The sequence below is a fragment of the Larimichthys crocea genome, chromosome XI (assembly GCF_000972845.2).
Source record: "Larimichthys crocea isolate SSNF chromosome XI, L_crocea_2.0, whole genome shotgun sequence".
Lineage (NCBI taxonomy): Eukaryota > Metazoa > Chordata > Actinopteri > Sciaenidae > Larimichthys > Larimichthys crocea.
Window position 1 is genome coordinate 3,138,968 of NC_040021.1, and position 24,630 is coordinate 3,163,597.

The 24,630-nt window shown below is 42.2% G+C and overlaps 1 protein-coding gene across 11 annotated transcripts in view; it reads right to left on the reverse strand.

Annotated features, from left to right (window-relative positions):
* Positions 1–24,630, reverse strand: part of ankrd6b (ankyrin repeat domain 6b) — a 49,822-nt gene continuing 25,192 nt past the window's right edge. For 2 of the 11 annotated variants that reach the window (XM_027284276.1, XM_027284275.1), the window contains exons 3-16: positions 19,071–19,169; positions 16,679–16,777; positions 14,996–15,094; positions 13,935–14,033; positions 9,758–9,856; positions 9,515–9,613; positions 8,558–8,635; positions 6,921–7,025; positions 6,208–6,321; positions 5,903–6,073; positions 5,016–5,168; positions 4,296–4,409; positions 3,833–4,139; positions 1–1,809 (exon numbers count right to left, since the gene is read on the reverse strand). In XM_027284276.1, the coding sequence (XP_027140077.1) occupies positions 1,211–1,809; positions 3,833–4,139; positions 4,296–4,409; positions 5,016–5,168; positions 5,903–6,073; positions 6,208–6,321; positions 6,921–7,025; positions 8,558–8,635; positions 9,515–9,613; positions 9,758–9,856; positions 13,935–14,033; positions 14,996–15,094; positions 16,679–16,777; positions 19,071–19,169 (2,235 nt within the window). In that variant the 3' untranslated portion in view covers positions 1–1,210. The other 9 variants (XR_003463199.1, XM_019265858.2, XM_027284274.1 and 6 more) reach the window with 9 other exon arrangements.

Genomic DNA, 24,630 nt, shown 5'->3' on the forward strand with positions numbered 1-24,630 from the left:
ACGGTGTGGAATGATTATTTTTATACAAAACGTTTGTGGCATTCTTCACATCCATGTAAACTAAGCAACATGTTTGAGCAGACAGTCATACTGTGACACACTGAGCTTCTTCATGCAACATGTTCTTTAACAGGGACACACCACTGGCAGGACAATGGCATTCTGGGAAACAGGTAGTCATCTGTTCAGGATCAGGATGTGGATTACTTTATGACAACTAGGGCTGCAAGCAACAAATCAATTTGATGAATTCATTTATCTGCTGAGTGTGTCCTCCATGAACCGTTCAGAAAATCATCTGATGCGAAAATAAATAAAAATGAACACTGTGTTTCTGTGTGAAGTCAGTCTACAGTGTTACATCACCTCTGACAGCTTCAGGTCAGTTACTCATGAGCTTATATTTTCAAACCTCTGGAGTGTGGAGTGTTCCATTTCTACATGTTAACAGTGTTTATGGAATAAGTCATCCTTTTTATTGCTGACAGGAATGAAAAGAAGCAGCTTACATCATCTTACATCTTAGTTTAGTGTCCGAGCCTCTGAGAGAGAGAGAGAGGGGGGTATTTTTAGTTACAATGAAGGAAAGATCCTTTTTGAATTCCTTTAGTTAATCAATGTTTTCTGTTTGTCACATTTGATCATTTGCAATGATTCTACGGACACACTCCAGCCTCCACACACAGCACAGCATGCAGCACCATCAGCTGCTGCTGCTCAAACTAAAACCTTCAGCAGGGTTACGTATGACGTCGTTCAGCTACATTCTGATCCCAGCATGCACACAAACCAACAAAGAACCAACAAAGAGCTTATGATGCTGTGATCCTCCATCAACACATCTCACTATGCACATCATTCCATGCATAATCAACATTAATGAAAGACTTTTACGCAATTATTAATGTCACAAATCAATATTTACAGTTGGGCTGTAATGTGTATACAGTGTGTGTGTGTGTGTGTGTGTATCTATCCTACAAATGGCACATTAGATTAATCTGACAGCTAGCTTTATATCTACAACTTTATTTCCAACACAGTGCACGAGAGCTGCCTTTCTTTCTGTAGTACTATCAGACCAGCGTTACCATGGCGACAGGATTTTTCTTTTAGGCATCTGTTAACATGGTTCAGTGGATCCAGGCCTCACGACATGGACATAATGAGTTCATAAGAGGTGTGGTGGTGACGCGGTGGTGACGCAGCGTTAGCAGTCATCCTGTCTGTTGGTCCTCAGCATGCGCAGCTCGTCCTCCAGGTAGGTGATCCTCTCCACCAGAGCGGCCCTGTCGGCCTGAGCCCTCTGGCTGGCCTGCCAGCGAGCCTCCTGCACCTTCCTCTCGTACCAGCGCTCCATCTGCGTCGACACTGCCTCGAAGAAGTACTGGGTGACCTCCAGGGCATGCATGCTGTCCCTCTCCTGAGTGAAGGAGGGTTCACTGGGCTGGTCTCCAAAGACCTCCAGAGTCCTGACCCCTGTGGTCCCTCTGGACTTAGTCCTGCCCTGGGAATGCTTCTTGCGGTGCTTGCCTCTGTCCCGTCCTCGCTCCCTGTCTCTGAACCCGCTTTCAGTCCTGCTGCTGCAGCGGCGCTCTGTGGCTGGAGACAGGCTGCTGGCTCTGTAAATCCTGCCCCCCTTCGCCCCGTGCTCCTCCATGTCCATGTGCTGCAGGTCCTGGTTCTTCTTCTGGGGGTCAGCACAGATCCCTGACCGCTCCTTTGGCCGGACCACCTGGACTGATGACAGCGGGCTCTTGGCAGCAGCAGCAGTAGAGGAGACGTCTGCATTCTGAGCTTTATCTCCATCTGTTAGACGTTCAAGACAATGTAGTCAGTGCACACATGAACTCTGATCATTAGTAACATGCCACGGGCAGACTGATGGTTTCCTCTGGCAGCAGTGTTATCATCAGGACAGACAAATAATAAATCATGCAGTGTTAACCACACACGCCTCTGAGGAATAAATCATATTAATATAGAAGTATATCTTCCTGTAAGGGTGAAGCTTAAAGCACGGAGAACATTTTCTATCACTGAGTAAACCATAAGAGAACAGCTGACAGACTGATCGACCTGCAGGAATCTGTGAGATTGTTTCCTATGAATATTCCACAACAGATGACTTTTTATTCTCCGTCTGTATTATATGTTTTAGAATCATACATACTTAATAGACTTAGTGTTCTTCTCATTTCTGTGAAGTGTTTAGGTCTTATCACATTTATTTATGTTTTAAAAATATAATCTAAACTATTAAAAACATAATTGAACATAAAATAGTAACACACCTGAGATATAGGCCTAATGTATATGCATTTAGTTTAGTATAGTTTTCTTTCATCCCTTAAACCCCATGTTGGGAACCAGTGACTTACAGTGCATACGGAAAGTATTCACAACGCTTCACTTTAACACATTTTGCTATGTTACAGCCTTATTCCAAAATGGATTCACACATAATACCCCATAATGACAACTTAAAAATTTTTTTTTTTTGCAAATTTCTTAACAATAAAAACAAAGAAATCACTTGTACATAAGTATTCACAGTCTTTGTGATCAAGCTCAAAATTGAGCTCAGGTGCATCCTGTTTCCAAGCGTTATGTTTGGAGGAAAGCAGGCACTGCTCATCACCTGGCCAATACCGTCCCTACAGTGAAGCATGCTGGTGGCAGCATCATGGTGGTGGCAGCATCGTGGTGGTGGCAGCATCGTGGTGGTGGCAGCATCATGGTGGTGGCAGCATCATGGTGGTGGCAGCATCGCGGTGGTGGCAGTATCATTCTGTGGGGATGTTTTTCAGCGACAGGAACTGGGAGACTAGTCAGGATTGAGGGAAAGATGAATGCAGCAATGTACAGAGACATCCTGGAAGAAAACCTGCTCCAGAGCCCTCCTGACCTCAGACTGGGCCGAAGGTCTTTCAACAGGACAACACCCCTAAGAACACAGCCAAGATATTGAAGGAGTGGCTTCAGGACAACGCTGTGAATGTCCTAGAGTGGCCCAGCCAGAACCCAGACTTGAATCCCGTTAAACATCTCTGGAGGGATCTGAAAATGGCTGTGCACCGACACTCCCCATCCAACCTGATGGAACTCGAGAGGTTCTGTAAAGAGGAATGGGTGAAACCAAAGATAGGTGTGCCAAGGTTGTGGCTTCATATTCCAAAAGACTTGTGGCTGTAACTGCTGCCAAAGGTGCCTCAACAAAGTATTGAGCAAAGGCTGTGAATACTTATGTACATATTATATGTTCCTTCTTTATTTCTAATACATTTGCAAACATTAAAAAAAAACTTTTCATGTTGTCATCATGGGGTATTATGTGAAAAAAATAAACTGAATCCATTTCGGAATAAGGCTGCAACATAACCAAATGTGGAAAATGTGAAGCGCTGTCAATCATTGTTTGTCTCCACAAGAAAACTCTTTCAAAACCATCAGGAACAAAACTCACAGTGTTCTAGATATTTTTAACATGTGTCTGATCATCCTCTTCTACAGTTTATCTGTTATTAAAGAGTCAGTGTGATCACACAGTCATCAGTAAAGTTCTTTTCTTCTGCCTGATGTTTGACGTGGACGTTCTCACAGCTGTGCAGTGTATAGAGATGAGCTGTCATTAATTATTCATATCACACAGCATGTTCACTAGTTCTGGTGTACAGATGTGTATGAATGCAGACTGTGAGGAGCTTTGAATATGGATGTTTGAAAGTCCAGGTGGGGGCGCTGTTGGCAGCTGTTTGTGTGTGTGTGTGTGTGTTTCAGCTCTTTATAAACACTGTAGACACATTCTCGGGATGACATGTTCAAGTGTTACCTGGAGAGCTCTCCACATGAACCACAAAGTAGTGGTTGGCTGATCCCCCCTCTGCTGCCATGCTGGATTCCCCCCGGTTGGAGTCCAGGAGGGTGGTGCTGTGGTGGAGCTCCAGGCACTGGGAGTTGTTTCCTCCCTTGTCACAGGGCAGCACGGTGAGACCGGCTCCATCAGTTTGGTTCAGGCCCTCGGCTGCAGAGGAGGAGCGCTGCAGCTTGGTGCTGCTGGGCTCTCCCGTGAGGCGAACCTCCATGTTCTGAAGCTTAGACAGACACCAGCTCTTCAGCTCACTGACCAGAGACGCCTGCTTAAAGGACGGATACGACCACAAAAAGAGTCTCTGTGACTTTATGGAACACTTGCTGAGAGGAGATGAAGATTATTATTTCCTAGAGTCTGTCCTGGTTTCAAACACAGTAGTTCTGACTGACTCCAGGTGAGCTGTGCTTGTTCTTAGTGTTACCTGTCTCTTGTCTGCTTCAAGTCTCTCTTGCAGGGCTCGCTGTTCAATCCTCTGCAGACACTCGCTCCTCTCTGCTGACACTCTCTCCACCGTCATCTTATCCAGAGCTCGGATCTGATGGAAAAAACACAGAGATCAGGAGAGAGCAGCCCAGGACGCTCTGCTTTGTCAAGAAGCTCACTGCTGCTTGTCCTCTGGTTGTGTGACATTTTTATTCACTGTGTAAAAAGTTTTCCCAGTTTGCTGTGACACAACTTGACTGGGCCCTTCAGGATGAACTGGAACACACCAGGTGGAGCTCCCTGATGTTCTGCAGGCTGGTACAGCAGCTCATTAAATCTCATAGTTTTAGAATGTTCAGCTATAACGTGTGATAACATCTGTTCATATACTCAACCATTTAGCTGCATAACGACAGCCTCAATGCAGCTCACAGTGTTCTGTCAGTCAGCTGTAGAGTAAACATCTTTTTGTTCCCATGATCCTCTCTCGTGTTTAACTTTGGCCGTGCACAGCTGCTCCACTTGTAGTTCTAATCTCATTCATTATACAGTACATTCCTGCCTCCATCCACCATTGTGTTTTTTCAGGCAGCAGTGATGCATCAATGGCTGTGTGCTATCTGACAGAAGCTTCTATCCTCCATGCGTTCTGCAGGCTGTCGTACATCAACAGTTCAAACCCAAACATAAATATAAAGTATGTATCTGTGCATGGTACCTGGTGTTTGTTCTTGCGGTCCAGCTGGCCCATCTTGCTGTTCATCAGGTCTTGGACAGTGTGGATCTCAGTCTTCATCTCCTCCTTGGTGGCCTCCAGCTGGTTCTCCAGTTTATTGATGAGAGGTTCACAGCGACAGCCGTTCAGAGGAGCCTGCAACAGTTTGAGGTTTAAACACAGTTCATCATCTGCAGCTAATGAATTTCAGACTCGCATGCACAGAGAAAGACAGACATCAACGACATCCAGAAACACTGCAGAGTAATCTTCAGCAAATCAAACACTTTTAACAGTGAAGAACGTATTGAATGAAAAGATGCATGTATGCGTGTGTAAAAGTGCACGTTTCCTCACATACTGCCTTCATTGTTATAGGAAACGTGCACAACAGCGCCTTCTCTTTAACGAAGTTCCACACGTGTGAGCTGTGACACTGAACATGGTTGACCTCACTGAGACTAACATCAGTGAATGGTTTCCAGTGTTTCTGGCAGGTGGTGATCTGCTCTGGAGCTTCTCGACACCAGTAAACCTGAGTTAAAGGTCAGGGCACCAGATTTAATGGCAACCAACTGAATACCTCTTACCTCACCTTCCCTTTCCAAGTGTGAAGGGGAAGCAGCAGCAGCAAAACTTGCACAAAATGTGTAAAGGCCCTATCTACAACCAGTGTTTGATTTGTCCATTCTGGGCCACAGTTCAACATGAAGGACCCGTCCCCTTAATAGATAGAAGAAGGCTCATTCTAAGGTAACAAAAACAAGAAGCCCCAACAATTCCCACCAGGAGCAAACACCTGGTCACAGTGACAGGGAGAAGCTTCCTTTCAGAGGCAGAAACCTCGAGCAGTACCCGGCTCATGGTGGGCAGCCATCTGATGATCTTACCTGCATGATCTTGCCATCTTTGCTGCGATACAGCGTGTACAGCTGATAGGCTTTATAGTTGTGTGGAGGGATGGAGGAGTGAAGGGCGGCTCCTTGCAGTTTGTCTTTCCTCCTGTGAAACGTCTCGCTGTGTCTGGTCTCTCTGCAGCGCAGAGGGTCAGACAGAGACGGCTGAAACACAGACAGCAGCAGAGGTTAGGGATTATTCCATCTTGTACAAACTGAACTGAACTGAACTGAACTCCAGGACCTGGATGAGGACATCAGCATGGAATGTGTTTTTCGAACTGACTTCATGGACCTACTTTTTCTTTCTGCTTCCTGCTCTTTCCCCGCCTGGTGTTTGACTCTGTCGCCTCGGCGTGTTTGCAGGCAGCTCGGTCACTGCTCTGGGTGTCGTCTGCAGCAGAAGCACTGTCCTGCAGGGAACAGGAGGACAGGTTGGTAGTGCAGCTTGAATGCAGCATAAATGTGTACTTTGCTCTGCTGGGTAAACACATATGTAGTGTAAAAGTACCTCGAGTTTTTGGAAGACTAGAAAGGCACTATATAAGTCCAGTCCATTTACAGACCTGAATCCACTAAAATCACTAAAAACCCACAGCCCACATAAGTCATTCCACACTCATGCTGTGCATTTGTTCAAACCCTTGATTTGAAGTTCTAGTGAAGATCCAAACATTTCCAGTGTCAGGCAGAATAAAAACATGGAGTGTAAAATGACATATTAGCCGTGTTTCCACATGTGTCGCAAATTTTACAAACACTGAGTAATCCAGCAAAAGAAAATGCAAATGAACGTCTGTTTTCATTCTCTGCTCATACTTTAATAGTATGAGTTGGTTAATAATAATAATAATAATTCTCCAGTCAGACCAGAAGAAGAAGGAGCAACAAGATGATGCAATAAAAGAGCACCAATAAAAGCTTCACCAGTGGAAAACCTTCCTCTCATCCCACAAAGTTCAAAGCTCATATTCTTTTCTCTCCTCTTTTTTAACAGTGCGCCAGTGTTTACCTTACAGGGCAGCATCTCATCTCTGGGCACCGACTGAGCTCTGCCCTCTGCCTTCAGCTTGTCTCTCCTCTTCCTCACACTCCTGCCACGCACAAAACTCTGCACCTGAACACACACACACACACACACACACACATACACACAAAGGAGACAAAATGACAGTAGACATTCATTTTTTGTTGGCAGCACCGTTGTATTTCGTATCAGTTATTTGCTGTAGACTCATTCCTTTCATTTCTTATCTTTATCCAGACATTATTGTACTGACTTGTCTTCTAAAACATAAACATTTATCTTTAGACCTACTGATTTATATACTTATTATTTATATACTGACAACAACTCAAATTACTAAGCACATATTTCACTTTTTTGCACAGGTTTCATTTTAATACAGTGTCAGAAAGCCCACAGTTCAGAGTGTCATTGTTTACAGTGCGCTGATAAGTTTGGTTGTGATGACGTCATCAGAGCTGCTATGACGCGAGCCCTGCAGTTGGTCTTTTGTTCTACAGCCGTTCATATACACAAACGTGTTTCTCTCGTTTCCTCACCCTTTCTCCAGTAGTTTAGTCATTTTACTGCTATGTGTAAGTGACAAAAGGTGAGCATGATGTTAGTCAACTCTAAACCAAACCTGTTATTGTGTTTTTCATAATAATAGTATTTGTCAGATGTTTTTCTCGTTATCGCCTCACGGGGGCAGTATGCTAATGCTAATGATAATCAGCCGTTAACACCTACTCATTCTGTATTACAGTCTTTATTTATATATCAGTATGTTTAACTGTTTGTGTTTGTTACATTATTATTAGTACTTATTCTATTTTATCTGTATTTTGTTATGCAGACCACAGCAGGATTAAATTAGCTAACTATAATCTATATATATACTATATCTTGATCCAACTCTAAACCACCTTATTCCCTGGAGACGACCCCTTCTGTCTCTCCCTAACATCCCCTTATATGCAGATTTAGTTCATTTTAATGTATTTTTATTGTAGTACAGGTTAATCTTAAAGCATGCTTACTGTGTTTACTGTGTCTTATGCTGCTGGATCCTTGAATTTCCTTCCGGATCAATAAAGTGCCTATTGATTGATGAACTATATATTAATGAAAATTGCAATAAAGAGTTAAAGAAAGGTGGTGTAACTTTTCTCTGATAAACTAACATATGTTAGCTCCTGTTGATGCTACACTGACTTGTAATCAGGTGAATGGTGTCTCCGTCATTCGTACGTCTGTTCTCACACTATGTAACTTTGGCTTTATCTTTACAGCACTAAGTCACACACCACCAACTATTTGACTGATTTTGGTGAAACTGGATCATATTTAATGGAGAAAATGTTTTCTGCTTTTCACTCCGATGTCCTCCGGCTCCTCAACTCTTTTTTACTCGATTTACAGAGTTTCCTGATGGACAGTGAAGTAAACTGCTGCAAGCTGTATTTGTGTATACAGACAGCCGCTAAAACCCTAATAACATCAGTTTCTACATTATGTTTCTTTAAATGTGTCTAGTCATATTCCAAATTGGAAAACCCACAGATCAGGTCAGTCTGAGAGAAAAACAATGATCAGAACTGATTATGGAATCTCTACTATCTCTAATAAGTTCGTGGTTTCACCTGAGGAGCTTTGGTCAGTAGAAGAGCCACATCTGGGTTGTTGTGCTCTCTGGCCTGATCCAAAGCTGTGTGACCTGCCTGCATACACACACACACACACACACACACACATACACACACATGCACACAATGAGGACAGTGAAAACATGACTCATTTACATTTCAAATACTGGCCAAAGCTTTTGTTTAGCACGATGACAGACTCAAGGTAATAAAAAACACAGGAATCACATGACATGATTATTGTACTAAATTAATTAGCATGGACATGTAATTAATCCACTTTCAAGGTTTTTTACCCAGCCTGTAATAACAATTTACAAGCAACATTTTTTAATTTTCACAACCCAATCCTTCTGCCATCCATCCATCCATCCACCCATCCATCCATCCATCCAGCCACCCACAAAGTACACAGCATCTTAAAAAGAAGAAAGTAAAGCAGACTATTAAACAGGGAAAACCAAAGACTCTATTCTGTAAAACAGATAAATCTGCTTCCTCCACAGGAACTCCAGAAATATCCCTTTGAGGAGATGATATAATGGTTTTCCCTTCTGCCTCAGATATAGTGCCAGCCTGTGGGTCAACTCCCTCTGTGCCTGTGAGCACCTGCTGCAAACCTCTGCTACGTCAGGCTTTATTTTAGACAGCAGAGTTTTCCTGTAGTGAATTAAATGGAGCACTTTAAACTGGATGAGACCAAGCCTGGCACATGATGAAGAGACGTTTACACTTTACAGTGCCTCTACAGTGCTCCTCCCACCACTGATCAGAGAATGCAAACCCATACTCTGCTTCCCACACTGCTCTTTTCTTCATCTAATGTGTAAAATAAGAGGAGCAGCCAACTCATGAGGAGATCAGTACGTCAACAGAACAAAAATCTGAGCCTAGTGTGTGCACAAACACTTTTTCTGAGCATTAATGATGTAGAAAGACACTGCAGGCGCTCACATTGTTGCAGATGCGGCTGTCTGCTCCCGCCTCCAGCAGCAGCCGTACTGTCTTCTTATGATTTAGAGCAGCTGCCACGTGCAGTGGTGTGTCCCCAGCCTGCACACACACACACACACACACACACACACAGAAAATGAGATGGTTTGTATGAGCGTTAATATGTTTACCAGAGGCTCACAACATAACATCAAAATATAGAAATTACTGAAACTGAACTGTGACTCGTGCTGAGTGACTCACCAGGTTCTTCTCTGACACGGAGCAAAAGGCTCCCAGCAGGATGTGGATCATAGCCACATGGTTGTAGCGGGCCGCCACATGCAGACATGTATCGCCGGCCTGGAAAACATTCAGAGAAGATCAATTTTACAACAAATTCTGACATTCAATTACAATGAAAAAAGATGTGTCACAGCAGAACACAGCATGGATTCAGCATGAGTTCTTTATAGAGACTGGAACTGTAGTGACGTTTACTGTTCCATTTTGCTTCAGTGGTTTAAAACATTACTGTGAAAACAGAAGCACAAAAATATTTCAGATTCAGATTCATATTCAGATATTGAAGCAGAACTAAAAATAAAAACATGAGCCAACAGTTTAAAAAATGATTAGTTATATTTTTTAAATTCTTCTTAATAGTTTTGAATACTGTGGATAAGCATCAGATAGTCTCCAGCTCACATATGTGTGTGATTGACAGCTGGTACAGACCATCAGTGATACTAATGTCTATTTTTACCTGATAAATATTATTAATGTTTGTTTATGTAATTTTGCATCTTGACTGACCAATGAGACATCTGTCGGTGAGTTTTTAAGCCGTCCAATGTGAAACAGCTGAGGCGCTGGTTAACTATGGATCGGTGTTGTGACACAGGCTGCTATCTGACTGTTTGTGAGTGTCACTGTCAGCCAGTGACTGAACACTGATGTCACTGTTTAACATCAAATAATTTCAATGGTTTTTGCAAAGAAGTTCTCTTGAAGACAGAAAAATGACGTTCTGACAGGTTGTAACGTTCAAACTTTTACATTCAAACATATAATATATAACATTCATAAAAAGATGCATCGTCATATTATTTTAATTCATATCAGTTAACATGGTAAATGGACTGTACTTATATAGCGCCTTTCTAGTCTTCCGACCACTCAAAGCGCTCTACACTACATATCTCATTCACCCCATTCACACACTGATGGCATTGGCTACCGTGCAAGGTGCCAACTGCTCATCAGTTTAAGGATTTAAGCATTCATACGCATTCATACACCGATGGCACAGCCTTCGGGAGCAACTTGGGGTTCAGTATCTTGCCCAAGGACACTTCGGCATGCAGACCGGGGAGCCGGGGGATCGAACCGCTGATCATCTGATTAGTGGACGACCCGCTCTGCCTGTGAGCCACAGCAAGTCAATGTGATGTGAGCGAGGAAGAAATCGAGATAGAAGTCTGTTTTCAAAGAGCATTTTACATGATGGAAGAGCACAAACAAAGGGAGAGTAAAGGTCATGAAAGATAGAGTAACAGGTGAAGTACATAAAATCACTATGTGTACAAGCTGCATGTGGCATCAAAGGTGGAATAAACCATTTAATTAATCACTGATCAAACAGATTCTGGATAACATTAAAGTAGGGAGTCCATCAAATGAGCAAATGAGGGACAGTGTTAAATCTTAACGGGTCACACCGAACGCGGAACAGAAGCGGAACGGAAGCGGAACGGTACTTTGCCCGGTGTCAACTCACACCGGACGCGGATCAGCAGCGGAGCGAGCCGGCCGTATTCACGCGAGATCACGAGATCACGCGAGAATCCTGGACATACTCGAGACCCCGCGATAAACAGTGTATAAAAAAAACAACAACAACAAACAGTTGACTTTGCTTCTCCGACGTGGAGGAGATTATAAAAAGCATCTGTTGTGTCATAAAGGATTGTGTGTTGTTCCACTTCAACAATTAGTCTCTCGTTGAGACCCTTTGATCGATCTTTGATCACCTGGTGCCACCGGTTATGACGTCACGTTGATGTGAAGTTGTAAAAAGCTACATGAACTGAGTATTGTGTTTATTTTGAAAGGGGGCGAAGTTTATTACTTTGATTCAAGGCCCGGTTTCCTGTCTGGTGCGCAGTGCTCTGTTGAAATTTACGAGGTTTAGCCGCGGCTCGCGGAAGAAATAGAAATCTTGCGGAAAGCTCGCGCCGTGGCGCGAGAGCCGCTTCTGGGACGCTTCTGATCCGCGTCTGATCCGCGCCCGTGTGAGTGCTCTCATTGACTAGACTGGATTCTATTTGCTACGGTGACCGCGGCGGTGCTTTTCCGCTTCCGTTCCGCTTCCGTTCCGCGTCCGGTGTGAGTTGGCCTTGAGTTGGCCAGATTCTTTTGAGGACACTGACTTCTCTCCTTGAGACACAGAGCAGCTGTTACACGGGACTCACACCGAACGCGGAACGGAAGCGGAACGGAAGCGGAACGGTACTTTGCCCGGCGTCAACTCACACCGGACGCGGATCAGCCGCGGAACGGCAGCGGAGCGAGCCGGCTGTATTCACGCGAGATCACGAGATCACGCGAGAATCCTGGACATACCCGAGACCATAGACATATATACATAGACGCCGCATTGAGCGGGTTGGTCGTTGGTCGCGATACGTAAACGGCGCCGCCATATTGGTTCGGGCAGATCTGCCCGTAAACTAATACAATGAAATGGACTGAACTTCATAAAGCGCCTTTCTACAAAGTTCTTCAAGTTAATGTCTCTTATACACCCATTCACGCACACACAATATATCTGGGGAAACAAACAGGCACCAAAAAACAATGTATGTAACTTAAAGTGATGATTATAAATGTTTACTCTTTATGTAAGCACCAAACCAACGTATGTATTTTTTAATGCGTGAGTGTTTACAGTATAATGTGTGTAACACTGTTACTGTGATGATAAATATTGAAATATTTATATTTAACATTTAATCTGTGCTATAATAACAAGATCCTGAAATGTAGATGTGAGATGAGGGTTTTCTGAATAAAGAGCAACACACACACACACACACACACACACACACACACCACCATATATATATATAGATATATATATATATATATATATATATATATACATACACATATAACACACACACACACACACACACACACACACACACTATATATACATATATATATATGTGTGTGTGTGTGTGTGTGTGTGTGTGTGTGTGTGTGTGTGTATGTACACGTTAGTGCTTATTCAGAAAACCCTCATCTCACACTACATTCAGGATCTGGTTATTATAGACACAGATAATGTTAAATATAAATATTTCAATATTTATCATCACAGTAACAGTGTTACACACATTAGTAGCTGTAAACACTCAGCATTACAAAAATACATACGTTGGTTTGGTGCTTACATAAGGAGTAAACATTTATAATCATCACTTTAAAAGTTACATACATTGTTTTTGGTGCCTGTTTGTTTCCCAGATATATTAGTATGTGTGTGAATGGGTGTATAAGAGACATTAACTTGAAGAACTTTGTAGAAAGGCGCTTTATGAAGTTCAGTCCATTTCCTTGTATTAGTTTACGGGCAGATCTGCCCGAACCAATATGGCGGCGCCGTTTACGTACGATTCAGCGCTCAATGCGGCGTCTATGTATATATGTCTATGCCCGAGACCCCGCGATAAACAGTGTATAAAGAAAACAACAACAACAAACAGCTGACTTTGCTTCTCCGACGTGGAGGAGATTATAAAAAGCATCTGTTGTGTCATAAATGATTGTGTGTTGTTCCACTTCATAATTAGTCTCTCGTTGAGACCCTTTGATCGATCTTTGATCACCTGGTGCCACCGGTTATGACGTCACGTTGATGTGAAGTTGTAAAAAGCTACATGAACTGTGTATTGTGTTTTATTTTGAAAGGGGGCGGAAGTTTATTATGTTGATTCTCTGTCGGATTTCCTGTGTGGTGCGCAGTGCTCTGTTGAAATTTACGAGGTTCAGCCGCGGCTCGCGGAAGAAATAGAAACCTTGCGGAAAGCTCGCGCCGTGGCGCGGAGAGCCGCTTCTGGGACGCTTCTGATCCGCGTCTGATCCGCGCCCGGTGTGAGTGCTCTCATTGACTAGACTGGATTCTATTTGCTACGGTGACCGCGGCGGTACCGTTCCGCTTCCGTTCCGCTTCCGTTCCGCGTCTGGTGTGAGTTGGCCTTTAGTGTTTAGGAAAGAAGGTGCCATTTTGATCATTACTATGGTAACCAAGGTCAGAAGATGGAGCCGTCTCATCCATAGATACAACAGATAGGTACATAATGTGGCAAAAGAGCTCTGGCAGGTGATTCTAGCAGCAGCAGCAGCAGCACCCAGCGGAGCCCTGCTGGAGACTTACGTGGTTCTTGCTGTCAGGCCTCGAGCCGCCCAGAAGCAGAACCTTCGAGCTCTGAGCGTGTCCGTTCTGACACGCGAGGTGGAGAGCTGTGTTTCCTGCCTAGAAAAAAGAGGATTACAGAGTCTCGTCAAGAATCTATACACTGGAAGTTTCAAATGTAAAACACTATTGGAGTTTTTCCAGAGCTCTCCATCTCAAGGTCTTTATTACTGGATGGAGATGAAATGATGATAAAAGTCAGCTCCTTTAATGACATCATCGTTGAGAACAGTTTATTTGAGGATTTTCAGTCAGGATTTAGAGTGCATCATAGCACAGAGACCGCATTAGTCAAAGTTACAAATGACCTCCTAATGGCATCAGACAAAGGACTCATCTCTGTACTTGTCCTGTTAGATCTTAGTGCTGCATTTGACACCATTGACCATCAAATTCTTTTACAGAGACTGGAACATCAAATTGGCATCAAAGGAACCGCCCTAAGCTGGTTTAAATCGTATTTCTTAGGTTGATCTCAGTTTGTTCACGTCAATGATGAATCCTCCATGCATACCAAAGTTTGTATGGAGTCCCACAAGGTTCTGTACTAGGACAACTTCTATTTAGTTTATATATGCTTCCTTTAGGGAACATTATTAGGAGTCACTCCATTAATTTTCATTGTTATGCTGACGACACCCAATTATATTTATCGATCAAGCCTGATGCAACCAATCAGTTAACTAAACTCCAAACATGCTTTAAGGATATAAAAAGTTGGATGACCTACAATTTTTTGATGTTAAATTCAGACAAAACTGTAATTGGACCCAGGCACGGTATTGGTATCTCCCTTTACTGAAAACTCTACTCAAACCTTCTCTCTCTCTCTCTTTCTCTCTCTCTCTCTCTTTCTCTATCTCTAATAAAGTCTAATAAAATTGAATTGAATTAGACGTGAGTGGAATGACAGCATAAAGAAAGGCTGATGACAGCTGAAGGAATTAATATAAGAACAGTTTATAGTGAACATGTTTAATCAGTGCTGTGGCTGAAAGCTGAGAACTCTGCTGTAGAATCACCTTGTTCTTTGCGTGAGCATTGGCTCCAGCCTTCACCAGCAGTTTGACAGACTGGCTGAAGCCGTGCCAGGACACCTCATGGAGAGCTGTGTTACCGTCCTGACAGGACAAGAGACAAAGAGCCACATTAACCAGAATCAGACTGACTTTACGTCAACACAAATCTTAGAGGTAACTCCAGACTGACTTTACGTCAACACAAATCTTAGAGGTAACTCCATTTATGAAGAGTCTCTAACTTACTCTGAGATCCATGAATAAGCACAGTGGTACATTAATGAGTTTCATTCATTCATTCATCGAGCAGTAGACAATAGAACTGGTCACTCATCCTTAGATTATTGCAATTTAAATTTCTCCATAGGCTTCATCTGTTCAGGAGTAAGTTGGCTACAATGTACCCAGGTCAGGTCTGACTAGTCCCAGATGCAACCAAGAGTCAGCCAACCTCAGTCGTGTGTCAGTCCTAACCCTTTGACTTTTACCTTTAGTGTAGCATCAGACAGGATGCAGTTATCGGGTGGGGGCTACAGATTTTTCCACAATATTGTCTGGACGGATTGCATTTTTAGTTGGAAAAAGGCAGTGGCACAGTCCCTGAAACACTGAGTGGAGGAGGTGATGGCACATTTCAAAATGAATGTACACCATCCAAGTCTCAAAAGTTCCACAGTCTGTCAATCTTTTCTATTTTATTTTGTAATAATTGAGTATTGTGACATTTTGTTGTGTAATTCTGTCTACATGTGATAGAATGTGTCAGTATGTACTGTATATTATATTACATAATACAGCCTTTGAGCAATAACAGCAAGTTAGACAGAAGCAGATCAGCTGGAGGCATTTTAATAAAGATGAAATATTCTTATCACGCATGGGAAATTGGGAAAAAAGGCCTCATTATTATTAGTACTGCTCATATAAACATTTTAACTAAAGGCCTGTTTGGTGAAACAAAGAAGGAAACAAACTATACACAGATTGATTAGAGCTTCCTTTGAAGATCTTTTTTTACCTGATATTTTGATACAAACCTTGGAAAAAGTGACAATACATTATGATTAAACTACAAAAAATAAAGTCATGAAATACGCTGCAAAGGAATCATTTCATCTATTACATTTGTCAAAGTTAGAAGAAATCAATAATTATTAAACTAATGAAGAATTGTCTTTCAAAGTTCAAAGTTTTCTCTAACGTCTAATGTATTTCTTTGTAAATAAGTGCATGTGGTAGAACACTGATATGTAAGAAAAGAAAGTTTAAATTGGAATTTGGTGTGATTGTAGAATGAGAACGTTAAACTGCGTTAAAGACCTTTTCACTTTTGTTTAACTCAAACAACCAGAGGAGAAAGAAACAATGAATGTACATGATGAACGTTGAATCAATGTTTGTAAAAACTCTTCTGAGTGGTTCAGTGGCTGATATGTAAAACAAGATCCCTTTAACTGTTTGTTGTTGACATAAAATATGAGTAGTTCCAATGTTCATGGTAATAATCCCTGCCGGTCAACACACTGCTCTGAGGCTAAGCAGATTACAGGCATGTTGGTTATCAGATGCTTTAATGCAGTCATCACGATGGATTTCAAGTCCCCCTGTTCCTCTGACTGACTGTAATAGAGATGCCATTAGCCTCTGCGTGTGTGCATGTGTGTGTTTCTGTCTTTTGATCTGCACCTTGTCCTGTCTGTCCAGTGCACACCCTTCCTGGATGAGAGCGCTGATGATGTCACTGTTTCCCACCACGGCAGCCCGCTGTAGCGCCGTCTGCTCCCCCTGTCAGCAGACACACAAACACAGCACTGCCTTAAAGAGATGTGCGTGTGACGAGGCACACTCAGGAGCAGGACAAGAAAACATCCAGCATCCATCCACAGAAACTATTCCATCAGGTCAAATTCTCCAATTTAATCATGTTGTTAGTTTTTCTGGGTCAGCTTCATGTCAAGAAAATTCAGAAATTGTGGTTTAATTATTATAATAATCAACTGACTTCAAAGAAAAATAAGTTGCAGAAAGGTTTACACAGAGATAAGCCCCTGTCTCTTGAAGAAATTGTGGTTTTATTTCTGTTTATTTAGTGGTAGTGGAACAAACTCATGGATGGATGTCTTCTGTCTGTCAGTGCATTACATACCATACATGCATACAGTAGACCACTCAAAGGCAGTACACCCTTAAACCTTTCCACAGATAGCTGATGTACATGTGCAGTTAACATCATTATGAAGTCTGAATCTACAGTTAAAGGAGTAGTTTGACATTTTGGGAAATATTTACTTGTCGCTGATTCGGACAGTGAGATGAGAAGATAGAGACTGATCGTTTCCATCCAAATTTCAGCAAAAGGATAAATGTGTTTGATCCATTTTTGGTTCATTGAGACAAACGCTCTCCAGTCAGGTGACATTAAATGAGATAAGATTTATCTCCTCATTGTAACTTTTGACTTCTTTTTTTGAAAGGAGGATGGAAACACACTTTACCTCACGTCTGTATGTGCGAGCTGCAGTCAGGACATGGTTACAGGAGAACCAGCTCCCTCTGCTCTGCTCAAAAATGCCTCTAAAGCTCACTGATCAAGACACACACACAAACAAACATATTCATGGTTTAGCAGAAAGCTATGTGCTGGATGTCTTGCCAAATAACAACCAGCCCGACTGTGCACATCATCACAGTGTTTTGTCTTCACGGTAAGGTTGCCAGGTTTGCTCCTTGTGCCTGTACACCTGTGCTCACCAACCATAGGCTGGATGATACACTGGTGTTCATCAAGAAACTATTCCAGCACATAACTCTAACATTTCTGTTTGTGTACGGATCATTAGTGAGCTTTAGAGGTATTGGTTATCTTTGGCTAGCTGCTCCCCTCCACTTCCAGTCTTTAGCTCTGCTGATATTGATCTTCTAAGAGAACAGTGGCCTGCTAAAAGGAAATGCAACTTTATCAAGCCTCGGCATCATGGTGAACAGTAGAACCAAAGCACCAGACCACAAAACAGTGTCAATAAGCTCAAGAACATGAAGTATGACCTCAGTGTTAAAGAGCAGCTCATACACACCATGCTAAATTAAGCTAATCACAGTCATTAACATTTATTCTAAATAATACAAAATTCCCCAAATAATAAACTCCACCTTTAACTGTAGACAGTTTCCTACACTCCTTTTTAATAAGCACACCGTGTATCATCACTGACCTTCACAGTAATGATGTTAATATGGTCCAATACAGCAGGTATACAAACCACAGCAGGTCATGTCAAACATCTGTTAGCTGTGGTGTGTATAAGTATATGAAAGCATGAACGTACAGTTGCAGGAAAACGGTTGAGCTCAGCCATGAATGGAATCGCTGCACACAGAGCAGATTAGTGGTGAGGGACACTTCGCAGGTGAAGTCTGACAAGAGAGAGCAGGAAGAATGTCTCCCAGGAGGGATGGAGGAGAAAGAGGAGGGAGAAGAGGAGGAGGAGAGGGTCATTCCAAGCTAGATAAGAAGTGAGCCGAGCACAGCAGCAGTAGCAGTAGCAGCGGCTGCGGCGGTGGAGGAGTGGACTGTTTGGGGGGAAGATAGGATGGGGGGGAGGACAGATTTCCGCTGGCTCAGTACGAGCAGGTTTGGCTAACCTCCTTCACTCTCCCTGATCCTCCAGGCTCTTTCCCAGCCCTCCTCCACTGTCTTCTCCCCTCCTCATCATCCTCCTCCTGCTTCAGTCTGCTCCTCCTGCTCCCTCCCGTCCTGGAGGATGTACTGTAACCTGTTGCAGAGCTCATTGACCAAAGAGAATGAATTTGGCAACGCCAGAGATCTGTGATTTCACTATCTGTGGGAAAGGGGGGCTTGCATCCTGAGGGCAAACCCACAAGTGGACAGTCCAAAGAGTCCCATTCAAGACCCCTGGAGGTCATTACTCTACAGTTCTCTTTGTGTTAAAAAAAAAGAAAAGTGGGTCTAAAAAATAAAAATAAAAAGTAATCCACCGTTCAGGGCCGCAGTGAGAGCTGGAAGTGGATGAAAAGTGGACACATGGCCGACGCAGCTGACAGACAGACAAGTACTCACGTCGTCTTGGATGTCCAGGTCGCAGCCGGCTTTGAGCAGGATACGCACAACCTCAATGTGGCCTTTGTAGGCAGCCAAGTGCAGGGGGCTCCTGCCATACTGTGGACAAAGAACACACACACAACTCAGCCTGGTAAACAAAACACACACACACACACACAACGCGAGCACACAAAGTTCCAGCAGGAGCAAACAGAGTTGAGTAAAAAGAAACCCACGACTCACAGTCACTCACACAGTGTCACAGTCCAGGGAGTCAGATACTGCGCAATCTGTGACAGAGTATGATCCACCTCAGAAATGAGCTGACCCAAAACAAACAAACCCTTAATCCAGGCTCTGTAAGAGAAGAGTGCACCATGTGCACAGCTGGTCATGTGAGCTGAGCAGAGGATAAACTCTGTATCCTGCTAATATCAGGATCTGTGGGCTGAAGCAAAAAGATTACTCAATTTTTCATTGGTCATACTCACAGCACTGAAAAATGTATATATATATATATATACAAGGTTATTCCTGTAAAATCTGTTTTTATGCTAAGTTTAATATAAGAGGCAGGAGGAAGGAGCTGGTGCTGAAACTATTAGTCAATGAATCAATCAACAGAAACCTGATCAGTGATTGTTTTGACATTGATCACTGATAATCACTGTAAACTGAATATGTTTGGACTGTTGAACTGTTGGGCAAGACATTTGAAGACTTCCACTTTGTCCTCACTGACTTTTACAGTATTTGATGAATGAAAAAAAGAATCTGCAGATTCATCATAATCACATCTTCATGCTCACCATAATGAATCTGTATGACCCATGATACCCATCAGTCATTGCTTCAAGATGCCGACACGTGCAAAAAGAAAACTTACAGAAGAGTTTAAAAAAGATGAATGAATAAATAATAAATGATAAATTGAGCGACGTCTGTGAGTCCAGGCAGACAACTCGAGCTGCACTCCATATACACACGCATGATGTGCCTCACACTACACAATCATCCAGTCACACACCCTCCCAAGTGGTGGTCTAAATAAGCTGCAAAATCTCTCCCTCTGCTCTGCCAATGCCATTTCTGCCTGCATCAGCAGCACCACCCCAGCACCCACCTGCAGGCTCCGAGGGGCTTTAAGATATTTGCTCATTTTCTCTATGTATGCTTATCTGCTGGGAGTGATGAGGTCAGAGCCTAGACGCCAAACTCTAACTATACTCTGCTGTTGCAATAAAACATTCCAAATATGAGTTGTCTCACTGAACTATCTGTTGAGTTACTACGTTGTGTTGGTTGTATGTCAGCTTATATATTGAGTCAATTGTTGAATTGACTCTGAATGGCTCTTGGAGGGTTTCTCATGACCAACTCTGTTCAATCATAAAAATGAATACAAAGCATGAACAACCTTTAGCTCATACACATCATATGTCATGTGTTTAACATGTGTTTAGGACACAGTGTGATCTACAAGCTAAATGTATGTGTCACATGGAATCTCTAACCGGGTTGGTAAGACTAAACCATTAGCATGGAGAGATGCAGCAGGATGAAGTGATGACATCTCTGTGGAGAGTGAGATGACGAGAGGAAAGTCAACAGAGGGAAATTCCTCTTTTCAGTAGCCAGGAGGTATTAAAATAATATTCTGTGAAAGGATTAGGTTAAAAGCTCTGACATCCTGCACATCACATCCAACATAATGAAGAGCAGGGTGAAGACTGACAGAGCAGGATGTCAGGATGGAGGTAACTCTTCAAACTTCAAACACCAGATCTGGCAGGTGATCTCGTTAATCTGTAATCATACTCAGTAAATACACTTTAATTACACATCCAGTGTGTATTCCCACACAACAGCACAAGCCGCATTACACCCCAGGTATTATCTTGGTGTTTGGAAGTTTGTACTTTGTTTGGGTGCGGCTCGGCTCTGCTCTGCATTCATGTGGTCCTCAGATTGAGTTACACTGGGCCTGGCTTGGAGGGAAGCCACCAGTAGAGCTCAGGTAAACAGCAGGCCTGAGGCCAGCAGGGAGCCTCTGTTGTCTCCACACTGACTCAGGGTCTGTTTGTCAGCTGCTTTTTCAGTGGCGGTTGGTATGTTTGGTTCACATCTTGCTGGCTTGTGTCGAGGAATTGATTCAAACTCAAATCTTTAAGATTAAAAATATATTCAAAGGGACAAAAAGTCCTCATACTCCTCTCTGCAGTCCACTTCTTTTTCCCTAATTCCCTTTTAAATTGTGGAGCTTGTAACCTCGAGTCACACTACAGAGGTGTTTTTCCTTGTTTTGTTCTCATGCACACACCTGTGGACACAAGTGACACAAGCTACAGTCCTAACAATGGTGTCACACTACTCCATTGATCTACAGGTGGCTGTAACATGCCAAGACATGCAGCAGCAAAGGCAAGAGGACTGCTGGGTAATAAAGAGGATTTAAAACAAAATCAAATTTTGTTAAACAAAATATGTTTGTTATATAGTTTATATAATATAGTAATGGCAGCTGTGAGTCACTGTCAGGAGAACTTTATCAGCTGAAGCCTCATATCAGCCTCAGATGGAGGACTGCACATTCTGACTGATACTTACACTGAAACTGTAAAAGTACATTTTAGTGTTGTATTAAGACTGACTAGTACTAACAAGTGCTATGTTAGTTCTGATGGATGTGGATATACAGTTTCATCATTCCACCTTTATTGCTAAGTTAATAATGCCAGACATGCACACAGTTGTGTATTTACACATCCAGCAGACACAGAGAAATATTCGCATTCATCTGGAGTCATGTTTGTGTCCACCTGATAAATGAGTCACTCTCCTTTTAGCTCTGTTTTGGTCTCCACCAAATGCTGAGGTCTGGTCTAACATGCTGTGTTAACAGTGCTATGACTATGTAAGCTGCGAGACTGAAACTAAACAGTTAAGTTGTGGGTTGTAAAACCAAAACAATGAGCTGAAAGAGGCTTAAAAGCTCTGTAGAGCTAAGGGTGATCATTCTCTGTGGGTTTGTCACTATGAGTTGCCCTTTTCTCAGTACAAGTCAACTCATCTATTGTTATTATAATAATATTGATTATAGCAGCTTTTAGTAGACCAATTCATGGCCATTAACCAATGAATGCTATGACCACCACGCCGCTTTTATACAGCGCATTGTCTGATATACTGTGCTGCTCAGTGTAATTCTGATGTATCTGCCACCTTTAACTTATCACAGATATATTGGTATATATATTGGTTTATGTCATTTGAAGAGAGGAAACAAAAAAAAACCTTTCATTCCACAGTTTGTCCACCAGAGAGCACTGAACATTCATTTTCAACGTTCAACAAAATTCACTGTTTAAAAGGTTATTGGTACATGTAGTTTGATGACCTCACAGTGAAAAGGGATGAAGCTACATGTTGAGTTGTGGAAACACTGTCCCTGTGTGATGAGGCAGTCTTAACTTGAGTTTCACATATAGGAAATCATATCATATCTTACTATTATAGAAGCAGTTCCTAAACGTACAGCTGTGTCCTATCTTATCGAAACTTAAGAAATCATGACTACAACTTCATTCTTAAATGGGCACTCATCCTGTCAGGTCTGCATCTGTGTTTAAAATATACATGAGACTACCTGTATCCATGACGACTATCTCACTTTACTTGTCGCTGGCTAGCTGAATTAGGAATGTGAAGTCAAGCCGAGCACAGGAGACATGTACCTGTGTGATCACGTGTCCTTCAATGTTAGAGACTTATCACAACTGTGATGCTAATTTCTGTTATTTCATGTGTTAGCATTGAGCTAGTTCTTCAGTTAGGAGGTTCAATAATTATTACATGTCCATCATAAGAAAAGCTCTGTAATACCAAATATCCTAAATGTCATCCTAAACTGTGTTAACGTTTTTAGACTGACTCCATACTTCATCATAACTGCCTTTGCTTCTTGTCTGCTTTATGTTTTCTTACTTTCAATCCATTTATCACAGCCTTCCAAAAACTATTCCTTACATTCCTACATTCCTGTTCCTGAGCAGAGGAATGTTTCATATGAAACTCTGCACCTTTTATCCTGGACTTAGCTTTCAGGATGGCACCCTGCCAAAGTTCCCAAATACAGCCACTCAAAACAAAATCCTCTACAGTGCGTGTAATATTGTTGTAGCTGTTAGAATATGATGACATGTGTTCATGTTCCCACGGAAAATTGGTTTGCAGTGGCAGGAGAGAAAACACAAAGCACATGATGCACAGCAAACACATCCAGTATGGAGCACTCACAGTGTTTAGCTCTGACTCTGCGTGTTTTCATTTCACCAATCTGATGTGGTGAATAAAAAAATTATGATTTTACACGTGCCTAAAACTTTTGCTTCTTAACATTAAAAGTTCAAGCCCTTACTTAAATCCAGGACCACGCAGCACAAAAGAGCTGTTGTTCCTGTGTCTGGGGACACTAATTGATGGAGGTGACAAATGCCAGAACCTCATCAGCAGGATTATACTGCAGACTGTAAAACAAACAAACTTGACCTCATATACCTGATTTAATAACCTTATTTCTCCAGACAAATACAGGTTTCAAGTTTCAATACTCTGTGACATTATTTATGTTTGACATTCAGTTACAGAGCACTACCACTGGCCAAGCAGCAACTCAGCTGATGGACTGAAGAACTGAGAATGAACTCACCATAAAGTATCATAAAGAATCTTAAATACGGTCATTTTGATAAACAATCCAAGCTGCCAAACTGACAGAAACATTAAGTGATTCTTCTGGAGAGCATGGAGTGGTTCAGAGGTTTATTACATTTTTCTGGTCTTTCACTGTCACCAAAGAAAAAGAAAATCAACTTCTTACAGGGAGGAAGTCCCTGAAACAACAACTTAGAAACTATCCACTGATGAGGACCGTGAGATGTGCTTAAAAATGGAAGTATAGAAATGCCAAAGGTAGAGCATCACCATTGATAGTGTGTGATCTTCACACCGTAAAAACATTGAAAATTGTTTGTTTATGTAAATATGAATATTAGCCACTGTATTAATCCACTATGGGTAAACTTGACTTTTTTGTGCCAAATATTCATTAAAGAATTACTTTTGAAAATGAGGTATCAAATTTGCATTAATATCAAAGTGATACCCAGCAGCCTATCACTGCCACTGCTCAAGAATTTTAAAATCACTTTCTATGTGAAATGAAGCTTCAAACTAAGATTATTGACTTGTAGTTGACAGAAGTATCCTATCCTATATTTTCATATATTTTCTTCCCTTCAGCCATCACCCTGCTAAACTGTACGGAGGTGGCCCCACCCTTCCCCCTCATATTTATGATTATTTACGCCCCCACACACACCAACAATTATCGGTAACACTTTATTTGAAGGGGTGTTCATAAGACTGACATGACATTGTCATAACTATGACATGACACTTGTCATGAACATTAATGAATGTCAATGACTGCTGTCATTAAGTGTCATGCGGTTTCTTATGTCATCTTTTACTGTCAACTTGACATTGTTTGGGGTGTCTTTGTTATGACAACTTGACA